The sequence below is a fragment of the Syngnathoides biaculeatus genome, chromosome 3, assembly GCF_019802595.1.
Source record: "Syngnathoides biaculeatus isolate LvHL_M chromosome 3, ASM1980259v1, whole genome shotgun sequence".
NCBI lineage: Eukaryota > Metazoa > Chordata > Actinopteri > Syngnathiformes > Syngnathidae > Syngnathoides > Syngnathoides biaculeatus.
Window position 1 is genome coordinate 5448610 of NC_084642.1, and position 14823 is coordinate 5463432.

At 42.3% G+C, this 14823-nt stretch overlaps 2 protein-coding genes and 1 non-coding gene across 6 annotated transcripts in view; all 3 read left to right on the forward strand.

The window, feature by feature from the left end:
* The window catches only part of pde8a (phosphodiesterase 8A), a 91230-nt gene extending 86993 nt beyond the window's left edge, over positions 1 to 4237 (forward strand). For 3 of the 4 annotated variants that reach the window (XM_061813822.1, XM_061813819.1, XM_061813820.1), the window contains one exon: positions 13 to 4237. In XM_061813822.1, the coding sequence (XP_061669806.1) occupies positions 13 to 119 (107 nt within the window). In that variant the 3' untranslated portion in view covers positions 120 to 4237. The remainder of the gene's footprint in view (positions 1 to 12) is intronic. The other variant, XM_061813821.1, reaches the window with a different exon arrangement.
* Positions 4238 to 4688: 451 nt separating this feature from the next.
* LOC133497713 (KH homology domain-containing protein 4-like) lies at positions 4689 to 14674 on the forward strand. The gene is made up of 14 exons (XM_061813826.1): positions 4689 to 4844; positions 6258 to 6522; positions 6616 to 6735; positions 6806 to 6882; positions 8222 to 8274; positions 9084 to 9274; positions 9511 to 9719; positions 10318 to 10378; positions 10625 to 10682; positions 10867 to 11102; positions 11756 to 11860; positions 12650 to 12744; positions 12823 to 12941; positions 14327 to 14674. The coding sequence occupies exons 1-14, from the start codon at positions 4816 to 4818 to the stop codon at positions 14455 to 14457; spliced, it is 1749 nt and encodes a 582-aa protein (XP_061669810.1). The 5' UTR covers positions 4689 to 4815; the 3' UTR covers positions 14458 to 14674.
* On the forward strand, positions 9314 to 9445 carry LOC133498702 (small nucleolar RNA SNORA47). The gene has a single exon (XR_009794449.1). It is a non-coding gene; the product is annotated as a small nucleolar RNA SNORA47 (small nucleolar RNA).
* Positions 14675 to 14823: the final 149 nt, after the last annotated feature.

A 14823-nucleotide genomic window follows, 5' to 3' on the forward strand; every position in this document is an offset into this window, starting at 1 on the left:
AACTGTCTCCAGCTTTCGCAGACCTCCCCAATCTTATGCAGCACTTGGACAACAACTTCAAGTACTGGAAAGGCCTGGACGAGCGAAAGCTGCACAGCCTGCGACCGCCTCCGGAGTAGCCGCCGCACTCCTCCCGCTCGTGTTGCGTGCGCGCATGACGGGGGAACGCGGTCCTCGACATTGACGCTCTGACCAGGCAGCTGCAGCACTAATATTATACAAGTTTGGCCGAGGAGGATTGTGGCGTTGGGTGTGTGGGGGTGGTGGAACTGAGGTGGACCCACGACAGACCCCTGTGGAACTTCTCATGGCTTGTGTAGCTTGAGAAAGGGGGTAGGGACAGGTCTCGTGAATAAGCTTCAATCCCGAACGTCCCGCACGCGGGCTGTGAAGCTGAACTTGCCGTTTGAGGCCAAACTGCTCGTTGACTGAAAGGAGCCGGCAACACCGGGGGAGGGAACGGAAACGTGGTGCCAATATACGAAGGCGTCCCATGTCCGGTCAGGTCGTACGATTGCCTTCGCGCTCCCTCCGTCCTCGTTCATTCAGCAAGGCAGGACTGCTCCTTCTGCCTCCGGAGGCGGAAATATGAAGCGACACCCCCCACCCCGCCCTCTTAATTTTTGCCCATGTATTTCCAGGTGTCCACATCAAAGTGGCATACAGCAACTTGCACCCTGGGAGGGGGAAGGGGGGGGGGATCTTGCCCTGGACGTAAAGCCTCACAGTTGCGATCGTCGATGAACAATTACCTTATTCTGAACGCTCTCTTATTTAGACTTACAATATTTTCCATATGAAATATCCTAATTGAACTTGTTGGCGAACGCGAAAACGAAGAGAGGAAAAAAAAAGAAGCCAAAGTTAACGAATTCAGATACTACTATAACTCTCACTATTATTCATACGAAGCATTACCATATTAAACCTATTTTTTTCTTCTTATCAAAAGTACAGTACCAGTTCAAGACTTTTTTTTTTTTTTTTTTTTGTATCGCACTGCAAACCATATTAGAAACGTCTTGTCTCGGTGTCCGGGGATCGGGTTTGTTGCGTCGGAGAATAAGCTGCCGTTGTTGATCATCAGGAATCGTCGCGTTGACGCACGCAACAATCAGCGGATTTCTTGCTCTCGCGCCGTCAACCGCTTGACGTTTGACAACAGCAGAAATATGTGAAGAAAAAAAAAACATTTAGGACTTGAATTTTTTTTTCTCTCGCTCTCTCTCTGAATTTTTTTGTATCTGGTTTATCCTACTGAAAAGACTGCCTTATTTTATACAATATTTATACAGTACATCCCACTGTGCAACTGCAAAGAGACATCTGGAGTTTTTATTCTCACATAGTCAGGTTGTGTTCAAATAAATCTCAATATTTTTATAGACTTTTACACTGGATTTGCAGCAAACGACGTCAAAACATTCGAGCGATCTGGATCCCTGTGAGTTCGGTGGTCACGCGGGATGGTTTCAAGAAGGAAGATGCGCGTCGTGGAATTTGTCTATCACTGTTTTGGAGGCCGAATTCAATTCATTTCGATCTAAAAACGTTCAATTTCGTCCACTTGTCCAACTTCCTTCTGCGCAGCCCCCCGGGAGCAGATTTGTCTTCAAGGTTGCTTTCAGATTGGTTACTAATAATACATGTCAAAAAGGCTGATGATGACGATGATGATGAAGTATATTTCCTTGTTCAACACTTATATAAATGCCATAGACAAAATAAGTTTGTCGGACGAATGCAGTTACTTTGTATGTTAGTTTGTCGCCGATGACACAACTGTAACACGCGATCAGGAGACTTGTTTCTTCCTCCTGATTCACATCTTGGTCTTGAGGGCACGGAGGAAAAAAAAAAAAAGAAAAAATAGAAACAATTGAATGAAAAATAAAAAGAAACTACTCAACGTCTGCGCCTGGAAATCATGTTACCGCCTCTTTCGGTTATCATTTGCCGGAAGTTATTTCTGTCACAGCAAACTTTTTTTTTTTTTTTTGTCAGTAGGCAAACCTCAAATTTTCCACGCTGAGACGCACGGGCACAAGTGTTTCGTTTGTGATGCAGACTTTTAAGTGCCGAATGTTGATCACCGGATCGCCGATGACGATGGATGGAATGTCTCGCTGCACAGCTGCAGCTGGTCAACCGACTGCGTCAGAGTTAAATTAAGTATGATTAGTCGTTAATGTAAAAATGCCCCCGGTAGAAACTCCTGCGGCCTGGCGGGTAATTTGCTGTCTTAATGTAATAGTTGAGAATGGATTTTCAAATTAAATCTGTTTTCTCCGAATTTATATTCCTCTCATGGAATTGCGTTGAGACGTTCTAGAAAGGGGCGGAACGGTGGATCAGCTGGAAAAGCGTTGGCCTCACAGTTCTGAGGACCTGGGTTTGAGTTTGCATGTTCTCCCCGTGCCTTGCGTGGGTTTTCTCCTCGCACTCCGGTTTTCTACCACATCCCAAAAACATGCAACATTAATTGGACACTCCAAATAGGTGTGATTGTGAGTGCGGCTGTTTGTCTATATGTGCCCTGTGATTGGCTGGCAACCAATTCGGGGTGTACCCTGCCTCCTGCCCGCTGACAACATGGATAGGCTCCAGCACTCCCCACCACCCTTGTGAGGATAACTGACAGAGAAAATGGATGGATGGCATTGTAGAAATCTGAATATTTGCACTAAAAAACTCTGGAAGTACTGTGGGAAAAGAAAATCAACCCATTTTTGGCCTATAACCTGTACAACTCCAATGGGGGGAAATCAAGGGTAGAAGAAGAAACAAAAGAGTTGGGTTGCGCAAGTTTGCACACCCTTTCACTGAGGAGTGAATTTAAACTTGTTAAATGGTAGTCAGCACCTACTTACTGGATCATAATTCACATTGTGGAAATGGTCACTGTTGCTCATGTCCGAAGCCTTTGTTTCCTAAAGGAAAGATAAAACTATTGATGTTATCCATTTTCTTTGCCGCTTATCCTCACAAGGGCTGCAAGGAGTGCTGGAGCCTATCCTAGCTGTCACTGGGCAGGAGGCGGGGTACACCCTGAACTGGTTGCCAGCCAATCGCAGGGCAGATAGAGACAAACAGTCGCACTCACAATCACACCGAGGGGCAATTTAGAGTGTCCAATTAATGTCACATGTTTTTGGGATACGGGAGGAAACCGTAGTGCCTGGAGAAAGCCCATGCACGTACGGGGAGAACATGCAAACTCCACACAGTCGGGTCCGGGATCAAACCCGGGTCCTCAGAACTGTGAGGCCAACGCTTTTCCAGCCGTACCGCCCCATTGATGTTATATGAATGGCAATTCCAATGAAATTTGCATGTTTTGTAAACCTAGTAAAAACAATACAATAATTTGCAAATCCTTTTTAGTGTATATTCAGATGAAGACAATATGGTGACAAGATTTTTAATGTTGAAACACGATGGCGGTCCCTTTAATAATTACAGTGCACCGTAATAGCATAAGCCAGCCACATATTCTGGGTTGAGTGTGTTTGAGAAAATAATTACAAATAAATGGATGAGTCTCCGTCTATGTTGTAACATGTTACTGACCAGTACTTAAATTGTTTTTTTTTGGGGTGCGGGAGGGGGTGGCTATGCATCATGCCGTTTTTGCCACACATTTGTGATTTGGAACTTGCTGTTTCACCAATTGTCAGGTTGTTGTTGTTTTTTTAGATCTATCCTCCATCATTACCAACTTCAGTCTTGTCTCACATAAAATTATTGTTTTGGTGCCATCTTGGGGCCTATGAACTATGTTGAAGTGATGTGAGGAGCTTCATTAGCGATGCTTTGCTGCCATCTTGTGGTATCTGTGTCTTTTAAAACTTTACAGGGGCAGTGATTCACAGATTTTTTTTTCTCCATTCTATAAATCTTTCCCAATCTCGAAGACTGCAACATACTGTATGTATGAATATGTTTAAACACAAAGTGTTTGTATGTGCAAAAAATTGGAATATCAAGCAAAAGTCAATTTATTTCAATAATTTGTTTCAAAAAGTGAAACTCGTGTAATAGTTCACCACACACAAAGTACAACACTTCGAGCCCTTATTTGTTTCCGCTTTGATGATTCTGGCAGAAAGAAAAAAATAACAAAAAAAATTCAGTCTTTTGCGAAATTGGAATATCACAACAAAGTTGAAATTTATATTCTCCCTGTTTCCAGATTTTGTCAGATAATTATCGCAAAACACCTGCAGAGGTTTCCTGCATTCTTTAAATGGCTTAGTATCACCTGAACTGTGTCGCAGGCTGACCAACAACGTACTGAGGGAAAGTTACATCAAAACTTTTTTTTTTTTTTTTGATTGGTCACAAGAAATGTTCAATTCTTGTGAAATGCTGAAGTATTTTTTTCTGCCATGATAATAAAAACTGAAACAAACAAAGGCTTGAAATATTTATGTGTACGGTGAACTAAAATAACGTACAATCTCCACAAATTCTTGAAATAAATGGACTTTTCATTGATCTTCAAATATTTTCGGCACAGGACGATAACTGTTGAGGTCAAATAACCCCGCTGACCTCTCACTTTGTTTTAAATTCCACATTTATTTATTTTTATGCTTTTGTTTTTTATTTATTTCTTCAGTCATTCATTTATTCAATTCATTCATTTTTCATTCATTCCCCAACCGCTTTCCCACTCGCGAGGACGGCGTCAGCGGAAATACGTCACAGGAAGTAGCCGGCAACGGAGCGGACTTCTCTCGATGGCTACCGCGGTGGTCGTCGAAAGGCGTTCCGAACACTTTTAACTCTCATGCAGGTTCCCGTGCTGTTATTATGTCTTCAGGAATGGCTCGGCAAACGCCGTGAGTTTCTTTTAACTTCTGTATCTTCGTGAGTGTAAACTATATCAAGTCATGCTTTGTAGCAGTGGCCCGACAAGCTAATTGCTCGTGGCCTGCTAGCTTTTGTTAGCATTTGAGAAATCTTGTGTGTCCACGCGTTACTGCCGAAAATGTGACTAATTTTATCAAGTTTTTAAAAGTGGTATTATTGATGTGTTTGAAAAGTTCCACGATTGATTTACATGAAGCCAGCACCAGACCACATTTTGTAAAGAGAATTCCAGTGATATCACCGACATTTTTTTCCAGATTTGAACAACAACAGTAATAATAATAACACTATCACCTTATAAAACAGCGAGAATACACTGATTTCGTTGAAAAGCTTGCTAAACGCCTTAAAAGATAACATACAATAACGATTTTCTAATAAATTAATTCCATTCACTGCATGTAACGAGGTAAATGTTGAGATAAAAATAAACCACAATGAATATCAGGTTCTAAGTGTCAATACAGTATAATATCAGCATTTTATTTTATTGAATAATTATAATTGACCAAAGTATGATAAATGTAGTGAAACACAGTAAGTAAGACGATATAAACACTGGCTTTCCATAATATTTTTAGTATGTCCCATCAAATAAGGTTTTGTATTTGTGCAGTATGTACATAAATGTGCTATAGACCATTTACACATGAGGAACTTGAAATATACAACGCCAAGACCCCAGCTTTATAAAATGATGCTTAAATGTCAGAGTTTGCATAAGGCAGTCAGATGATAGCATTCAAACACTCAATAGAAAGATTAATAAAAAAAATCAAAATTACAAAACACTCCACAAGTCCAACATATGTATGCATATATTTTCACCGATTTGCATCATGATTTGTTATAATATTGTGATTAATATTCCAAGCAGTATGTTTGGATATTGTACTTTCAAAATATGTGTCAAAAATACAATTAAGTTGCATCTTAAAGCTAACATTTTGCCAAATGCGGGCAATTTTCTTCCTCAATGAAATATCCCAGTAAGTAGTCTGAAGTGCCAGATCTATAAATTTATAGGAATGACGTGTTTAGACGGTAGTATTTAAAAATATGTGTCTCATAGTCATTTTACCACAGAGGTCCTGCCAAAACTGTACCAAGGATGTGCCATAAGAATCAGAGTTGGAAGTTTGCATGATGGCAGTTATTAAAAAAAGGGGAGGGGGGGCTAAATTAAGATACGCATGTAAAAAAAAAAAAAAATTACCATCATGTAAAATACCATATTCTGTATTCTCATATTCTACATGTTTTTGGCAGGATTTCTCTGATAACACAATAGATACAACTGAGTGTTTTTTTTTTTTTTTGTTTGTTGGTGGGTTGGTAATCCTTTTATCATTTACTATATATATAATTTATTGTTGTTTCAGGTGTCTAACCAGCCGATGGGATCAGCCGGCCCAATCTGAGCTGAGCGACAGCGGGAACGTACCACATCGTGTTTCAGAGGTTGTCGACACGTCTGTTTCAAACTCTTCGCTTCTTTTGACACGGCAAGAAGAAAGCGTGATGACTGGAGCAGAAAAGCCAGAACCTCAGGGAGGGGTTGAAATGGCTGCCGCCATGGCTGCCAAAATAAATGCCATGTTGATGGCAAAAGGAAAACTTTTGACTCCGCCACCATTGTTGACCAAGGTTGGTGCATGTTTATTTAAAGCCCGTGCAAGTCTTTTTTTTTTTTTTTTCCCCGTACTGTCATGAATGTTTTTATTTTGAAATCTCATCCAGACTCCCGTGTGTGTGCCAGTGCCACCTCCTGCAGAAGAACTAGTTGTCACAGAGGTTGACATCAATGATGTGCCTCTCAATTGCAGAGACCTTCTCACTAAGGGCAAAACCCAAGAGGAGGTATGTGCACCGTTATGTACGTTGAATGTGTTAAAAAATGTGGTAACATCTTTCGCTAACTATATTTCAGATTCGACTGTGTAGTGGGGCAGTTGTCTCAACTAGAGGACATTTTATGTCTGACGTTGAAAGGGAAAAAGCTGGAGGGTATGTATCAGAAAACGCAACTTTTCCATGAATAATAATCTCAAATAAATTGTACGTCCAGAGTGTATATTGCGCCCCGCCCAAAGATGGGTGAGATAGATTTGTGCAGCACAAAATAGGCTTCAGCACTCCCGCGACCGTTGTGAGGATAAGTGGCTTGGAAAATATCAGAATTGAGATTTTGAGGTAGTCAATTATTTTGTCAATTGGTTTTCCTGATTCAGTTTTCATCTTCATTATGGATAGGGAATTGAGGTGTTTTTAAAGTGCTCTAGAAATAAAGGTACGTATGCTTACTGGAATGCATGAGGGCAAATGAAGTTACTGGTGCATGTTTATTGAACACCAGGAGAAGAGTCAAATTTGAACGCAGTCACTGTGATTACCTGCCCGCGCGCCATCGCACTCTCAAATCTGCACAGTCGAGCACGAAAAATCGCACGGGTATAAATACATAGATATTGAAAGACCTCGTTTATTTTGTGTAGCCTTGACCAATGTTCTCTCTTAAGATCCGCAATTGCGCACTTGTCGCAAACTCTTAGCGCACATCAAAACCGATCCAGCGCAGTGAACCACAGCCTGACGTCGTCTTTTTTTTCTCTTTTTTTACACAGAAGCACACGGTCTCTGCTAAGCTTACTTTTACTTCCTAGTTTACCTGTCACCGCCCCCCTCCGCTCTTAAAGGGGTACACTCATAATTACAAACACAACACACACCTTTATATCCGCGGGCATGACTGGTGGACCACACCCATAACTTTACATCTGCGGGCATGACTGACCACACCCGTACATTTTTCAATTGTGAGTGACTGCACTCATAAGCAGGCTTGTTGATGTCATTATTCAAATCTCTTTAAAGTGTGTTGGTAGTGTGTGAGTGATACTTTGTAGAAAATTGAGGGGGTAAATCTCTATAACGAATTCTTACTATATGGTCTCTGCTGGAGATTTGTATCTATTGCGGGTAGGTCTGGAATGTGTCCCTCGCGATAAACGGGGTTCACTGTGCTTGTTTTTGACAGTAATGAAGCGAACATAAGTGATAAGTTAAAACGTTTGAAAATACTACGAAATTGGCTTCATTTCTAGGTGTTTTGTGCATTTGGCAATCGCGCCGTTGTTTCTCTTTAATATGAGTTCCTGTTCATTAACACAGCAGTGCCGCTATGCAAGAAATTTGACGGGCAAGCAAAATTGAGCTGTCTCGGCTAACACCACCCAAGCAGAATTTTTTTTTTTGTGTGCGTGTGTAAATGTTTCTTTATGTGCAACGATCAGAGGGTGCAGAACTTCCCTGTTGTCCATGACGTGTCTAATTTGTCTCCTTTTAGACAAAGACCTTTGTATTTGCATGTCCAGGCAAAGACCCAGGAGCAGGTCAATAGTAAGTGGCTGCTGATCCCTTTTTAACCTACAATGGGCAGGAAAAGTATGTGAACCCTTTCTCGCACGAGTCCCGTTACTGTTTTTTTTTACGTACGCTAGATTGGTCAACGGGGGAGTTCTGTAGGTCTTGAGCTGACACTCTAGGGTTCTTTTTTACCTCTTTAAGCATTCTGCGCTGTCCTCTTTTAGTTGTCTTTACGGGATGAGCGCTCTGAAGGACTTAACGTTTTCCATTTATACACCGTTTGTCTAATCGCTGACTGATGAACATCAAGAATTTTAGACAGTTTTGTAACTTTTTGGGGTTTTATAAAACGTTATATATAAAGAGCTAAACCTCAACATTATTGAAATGCTGTGGCATGACCTCAGGAGAGCTTTTCACACCAGACGTCCCAGGAATCTTCCTGAAACTGCGAGTTTTGTAAAGAGGATGGATCCAAGATTCATCCTAATAGGTATGCAACTACAGGAATGGTTTGGTTGAGGTTATTGCTGACAGAAGAGGCTCAAACTGTTATTAAATTCAAGGGATTTCTGGCTTACTTTTTTCTTCTCGTCTTTTGAATTTTTACATTAATTTTAGTAAAAATGTAAATTGAAAATGTGATTGTTTTTGTTAAAGCAGATGGTATATTCCTGTGATTTGAAAAGATCAGACTATGTTTGATTTATGCAGAAATTAAAGAAATTCCAAATGGTTCACATACGTCTTCCTCCTACGGTACATGTATTCCTTATAAGAAAAAGTATCACAAAGTCGCTCTGGCAACTGATGTCTTTCCCGTAACTTTTCTGCAAACGTAGAAGCTGTCGCGAGAATAAAAGAGATCATCGCTGAGGATATGTTGAGAGCCTCTGTGGCTTCTGGAGGTCAACCGATGCCCATAATTCCCCCGCTCACGCTGTACCCTCAGCCCCCTCGCCCTGTCACCCAAGCGCCCAACACCAACGCGGCACAGAGTCAGGGGCATCGGCCAGCTGCTCCTCATCCAGGGGTAGGAAAAACCTCTCGAGCTAGATGTAGTTCTCAAGTATGGAGGTAAAGAAAGTGAGGCAAGTGAAGACCATGTTGCCTTCACTGATACCCACCTCCCAAATGAAATAGCAGAGAGAAGATCCTTGGCCTAAAGATGAAAGCCATGGGTTACTGCATCTGCTGACATTTTTTTTTCGCATGTTTTCTAGTACCAACCCAAAACGTGCTTCTAAAAATGTAATTCTCTCTTCGCAGAACTTTGTCCACACAAAGATATTTGTTGGCCTAGAACAGTCGGTGCCATCATTCAATGTAAATGAGAAGGTCGAAGGTCCCGGAGGAACATACTTGGGTCACATCCAGACAGAAACGGGGGCTCGGGTCTTCCTCAGGGGAAAAGGTTCCGGCTACATTGAGCAAGCATCCAAGCGGGAGTCTTTTGAACCGCTTTATGTCTATATCAGGTAATGTACATTTTCTCAATAACGGTTGGGAAACTCTTCCCTCCTCTACTACATGCTAATACTGTATGTAGCGTAATTCCGCACCTGGTTACAAGCCTCACCCAGTACATTTGTAAAGGAAATACCATTTGGTACTTACGTAGCTGTGTAAAAGCCGCAAGTGCCCACATTGAAAACCACATTGAAGCACAACATTTCTTACAAAGAAAAGCGGTACACAGAGAGTTTAACGCTGACGCTAGCGCCGCGCTAACACGGCCAGTTAAAAAAAAAAAAAAACACTGGTAAAAATCACTCATACACGGCAGTAACATGCTAGCATAGCCTGAACAGGGCCGGACCGGTAAAAGTCACTTCCTCGGCACATATATTCCACCGGTCTCGCACTTACCTTTTTCCGCTTGAGTGCTCCCTTGCGGCTGTTAGGAAAAAAAAAAAATGCACAAATTAGCCGCATCACCGCATAAACCGCAGGGTTGAAAGCGTGTGGAAAAAAGTTGCGGCTTATAGGCCGGAAATTATGGTACATGGTTTGTTTGTAACAGCATTCACGTTATATTTTTCTTTTGGGCCCATCTAACAATTGAATTTGTTACAGCCACCCGAACGTAGCTGGACTGGAGGCAGCCAAACAGCTCACAGAGAGTTTGTTAGAAACTGTAAGTTGATCGCTTTTCTGAAAATGAATGCGAATTGTACGGAGGTTTAAGAAGGTGATGCTATCAAAGGAATATAGCTGTCACTGATACCCACCTCCAAGAGTAACAGTGGTAGTGTGAACCACCTGATCTCCAGAGATAGGTTCCGAGTGCTCTGCACCTACCGACAATACATTTCAACTGTTGATCAAATCCCCTTTTGGACATTTTATTGTTAATTCTGCTTTTTTTAATTTCCACCCACAGGTGAGAGCCGAGCACGCTCGCCTAAAGTCGTCATACACGGCCACCACCTCAACCCAATGTGAGTTTCCTTCCGCCTTTTCTGACTGAACAGGGATGAAAACATTAAGTTTCAAACTTAGGTTTCACTCTCCTCGCGACACTACCCTGTCTTTAGCGAATGGTCCAACTGTAGGTTGGTTACAGGTTGTTACCGATTGATTTGACCGACGCCGTTAATGCCGCGTTCTATACTTTCCTTTCAGCATACGCAGCTCATGGATATCCTCCTGATAGCAATTACGCTAGCCAGTCATCCTGGTATAACTACCCGGCCAATGGGTATGCTGGAGTCTATTCAGCGTACCCGGGAGCCGGTGGTTATTGGAGTAATGCAAATGGTCCCGCAAGTCATTCTAACATGTCGACAACCCCTCCATCTTCTCAGGCAATGGTTCAGTACCCGGTGTGTCCACGGAAACCAAATCCCTATCTTGGGGAGGTAATTTTTTTTTTTTTTTTTTTTTTTGGTGGATTATTTTTATGTTTGAAATTCTTCTTATGAAAACTTTCTAATTTACTCACTTGCCCTGCATAGCTGACATTTGCTTTTCATCTACCCAATCAATGAACGATTGGTTGGGTAGATGTTACAGGACATAACATTTGGATAATAATTCATCAAACACAGCAAAAACCTTGTAAAGTCGAACGCATTTGACGTAGCTATCATACTGCATGATGTCGATTTATTAATTTGTCAAATGATTGTTTTGTAAACCTTCAAAAAGGTGGAGGCAGTCCTTAAGTTCTCTTAACATGTTGCGATATAAATTGGGTGAAGGCAAATGTTTTCAAGTATACCCGAGTATAATGCTGACGCAATCTGACTTTTGAGCGTAGTTTTGACGTGCGACGATTATTATTTAAAAACAATTAATCTGTCTTTGTATCATATTGTATATCATATTTGCTCAGTTCACTTACCTTTACACCTACCAATAATAAAAAAAAAAAAAATAAAATTATTTGTGAAATCACATTTACGTATGATTACACAATACCGTTTTGTTTTTCATACTGCCAGTTTTATTTTACGTTGTTAAATGATAATACAGTAAATATTCTAAATGTGTGGGGTATTTTGTGTTCAAGGGTGTTGTTCGCTCTGGCACAGCAGACCCTGTAGGATCTTTACACGCTCAGCAGGACGCAGGAAGTTCAATTCAGCAGTTCCATGAAGGCACAGAGGAAGAACAGGTTAGCTGTAGAGTTTGCCCTTGCGCTCATTGTGATATGATGAAAGATGTAAAAACTTCATTAGGATAAGGGTTGAACACAGTCTTTAAACTTGAGGTAGGGTTGAGGAAACCTGGCCCTCGTGGACTACATTTGAGTTCTAAAATGTGCATACCGTAATTCCCGGCCTACAGAGCGCACCTGATTGCAAGCCTCACGGAGTACATTTGTAAAGGAAATCCCATTTGGTACTTACATACTCCAAGTTGAAACCCACATTGAAACACGAGATATTTACAAAGAAAGACGGTACACAGAAAGAGTTTATCGCTAGCGTGCCGCTAATGCTAGTGATAACACAAGCACCGCGCTACAGCTAACGCTAACAGGGCCGGTTAAACTACAACTTACCCGTAAATATCACTGAGACACAGGAGCAACACACTAGCACAGTGCTAACGCAGCACTAACAGGGCCGGTAAACGGCACTTCCTCGGCACATACATTCCACCGGTCTCATTTTTAGCTTTTCCACTCGAGTGCCCCCCTGTGGCCGTGAGAAAAAATGCGCTAATTAGCTGCATCACTGCATAAACCGCAATGTTCAGTGTGTGGAAAAAAGTCGCGGCTTGTAGGCCGTAAATTATGGTATGTACGGGTCAGAAAAAATAGTGTGCAATAAAATATACAGTCAATCCACAGTGGCCTAGATTGTGCCCAGTAAGCCTGGAATAGATGCACAGTTTAAAATGTTAAATGCTTGGATGGACTAAATAAAGGTCTTCATAGAGATTTTGGGGTTGTGTTTAGCCTCCCACCTCCTCCCAGGAGACTCCTGCTCCTCCTCCTCCTCCTCAAGAGTCCACACTTCCTTCCCCTATCATCCAAGACAAAACAGTAGAGAGGTTTGTCCTTCTGAGGTCTCCCCACTAATTCTTCCCGAATCTCCATTTTGACGATAATGACTACTTTGGACCTTTCAGGATCCTTATGCCCCCGCCACCGCCTCCCTTCGCTTCTCTCACTTCCGGCCCCCGCAAGCGACCAAACAACACGGCGACCCAAGACCCGCGGAGTGCGCACGACAGCGCCGCATCTTCCGGTACGCACCTGTTTGTTTTCCCACATTCCGAGAGATGAAGAGCCCTCAGAAGACCTTTCCACAATGGCGTCACGCATCCTCCTGAGTGGCAAAAGCTTGACCTTTTCTGATCACAACACAACTAAACAATCATGTCGTTTAATTGAAGTCTGAGCGATGACAAGTTTTCGTATAGTTTCGATGTTTGAGGTGTCAGAAAAGATGATGCTGGGCGAGGTAAATTGGTTGGGAAACGGATTGCCGGTGATTAACATTTGAACAAGTAAATTGTTTCAAACCTACCGTAATTCCCGCCCTACTAGAGCGCACCTGGTTATAAGCCTCACCCAGTACATTTGTAAAGGAAATACCATTTGGTACATACGTAGCTCGCAGCTGTGTAAATGGCGCAGGTGCCCACATTGAAACACGAGATAGTTACAAAGAAAGACGGTACACAGAGAGTTTAACGCACAGGTGTCCAAGTCAAGGCCCGGGGGCCAGATCGGGCCCACAAATGCAAATCCTGTGTGTTAACTTCCAGGATTTTTGTTAAAATTTCAAATTGCCATGTCATAAATAACTTTTGTGATATTGGAAGCTTTTTTGTGTTACCGAACATGAACAATCGTAGAAAAAACAATTCCAAACCAGTCTAAACATGATGAGGCGATGTTTATTGTTTCACAATCATAACGGCCCTCTGAGGGAAACCGCAACTACAATGTTACGCTAATTAAAATATGAACATTTGACGAACCATTTCTCAGAGTAATGGCACAGACGTGCTGTTTTTTGACAGAAATTGATAGCATTTAGCAGCACTAGTTTTAGCTTGCAGGCCAGACATTGTTTTACAAATTTACTCAAAGACAACGCAGCCAAATATTTTCTCAAAGTGCGATGAAATGTCTGATGTTGGTGGTTTGGTTCCCAGTCTGTAGCATTGAGAAGGTCACAAGTAGCCGCTTCTGGTGTAAAATGACCTGGAAGACGTGTTTACTAGCGTTCCCGTTTGGAGAATTTGCGTCTCTTTGCCACCCAGAAGAACCTGCGACGTGATGAATATGTGGTCTGTTGCATGACTTGGCCTCTCCACCCCCCGTGGAGCAAATGGAGGAGGAGTGAAGACCTGTGAGATTTTCTTTGCTCCCAGAAGCCGCTAACATTGTCTTCTTCTATATGTCTTTTTGTCTTTCCCTTGTTCTCTTTCTTTCTCTCTCTATCTCTCCACATGTCCACGGACCCGCTTGCCCGCCACGGATGTCCTGACCTGACCCGGTTGGCTGGGGGAACCGACCTGACTGTAAACCACCTAAAATGGGGCTCATCAATGGTTTTCTTTTTGTTTTTGTTCCGTTTTCTCCCTCCCTCTTCTGTGCGTCTTTTACGATGTTTTCCGACAGGTCTTGTCGAAGATGTGTGCGAGAAGAAGCCCAAAGTGGAGACGGACGCATCAGGGCTGGTGCCCTACGGCGGAGACTCTTCCGACGAGGAAGAGGAGAGGACGCGTGGCAGTAAGAGCAGTAACTCGTGACCCCTTAAGGGATGCGCTTGAATACCCCAAAAAAGAAACAAAAAAATCCACTTTCACACAGTACCATCATTTTAACGAGTTTGAGGCGGTCTGTTCCTTCAAGTTCTATTTGAAAAGAAGACACACCAAAGTTTCAGTGTGGGCACAAAATGTAAAGTTTAAAAAATGTACAGTTTTCCCTCGCATATTCGCAACTCAAATAAAGTTATAAATTTTCGGGGGAGGGTGAGCATTCTATGTTGTTTGCTGGAAAAACTCACTTATTTGCTGTTTCTGTGCACAGGCGACACCCGCTATCTTGCGGCAATTTAAAGAGAGGCCAAATGTTTCCGGGGTGGGGGGTTCGAATACCCGACTAATGCCGAA

Bases quoted from the DNA above. Each gene is read 5' to 3' on its own strand.
- LOC133497713 (XM_061813826.1), top strand. From the start codon at position 4,816: ATGTCTTCAGGAATGGCTCGGCAAACGCC. The intron at 9,275-9,510 runs GTAGGAAAAACC...CTCTCTTCGCAG, and splicing joins CAGCTGCTCCTCATCCAGGG to AACTTTGTCCACACAAAGAT. The intron at 12,942-14,326 runs GTACGCACCTGT...GTTTTCCGACAG, and splicing joins CGACAGCGCCGCATCTTCCG to GTCTTGTCGAAGATGTGTGC.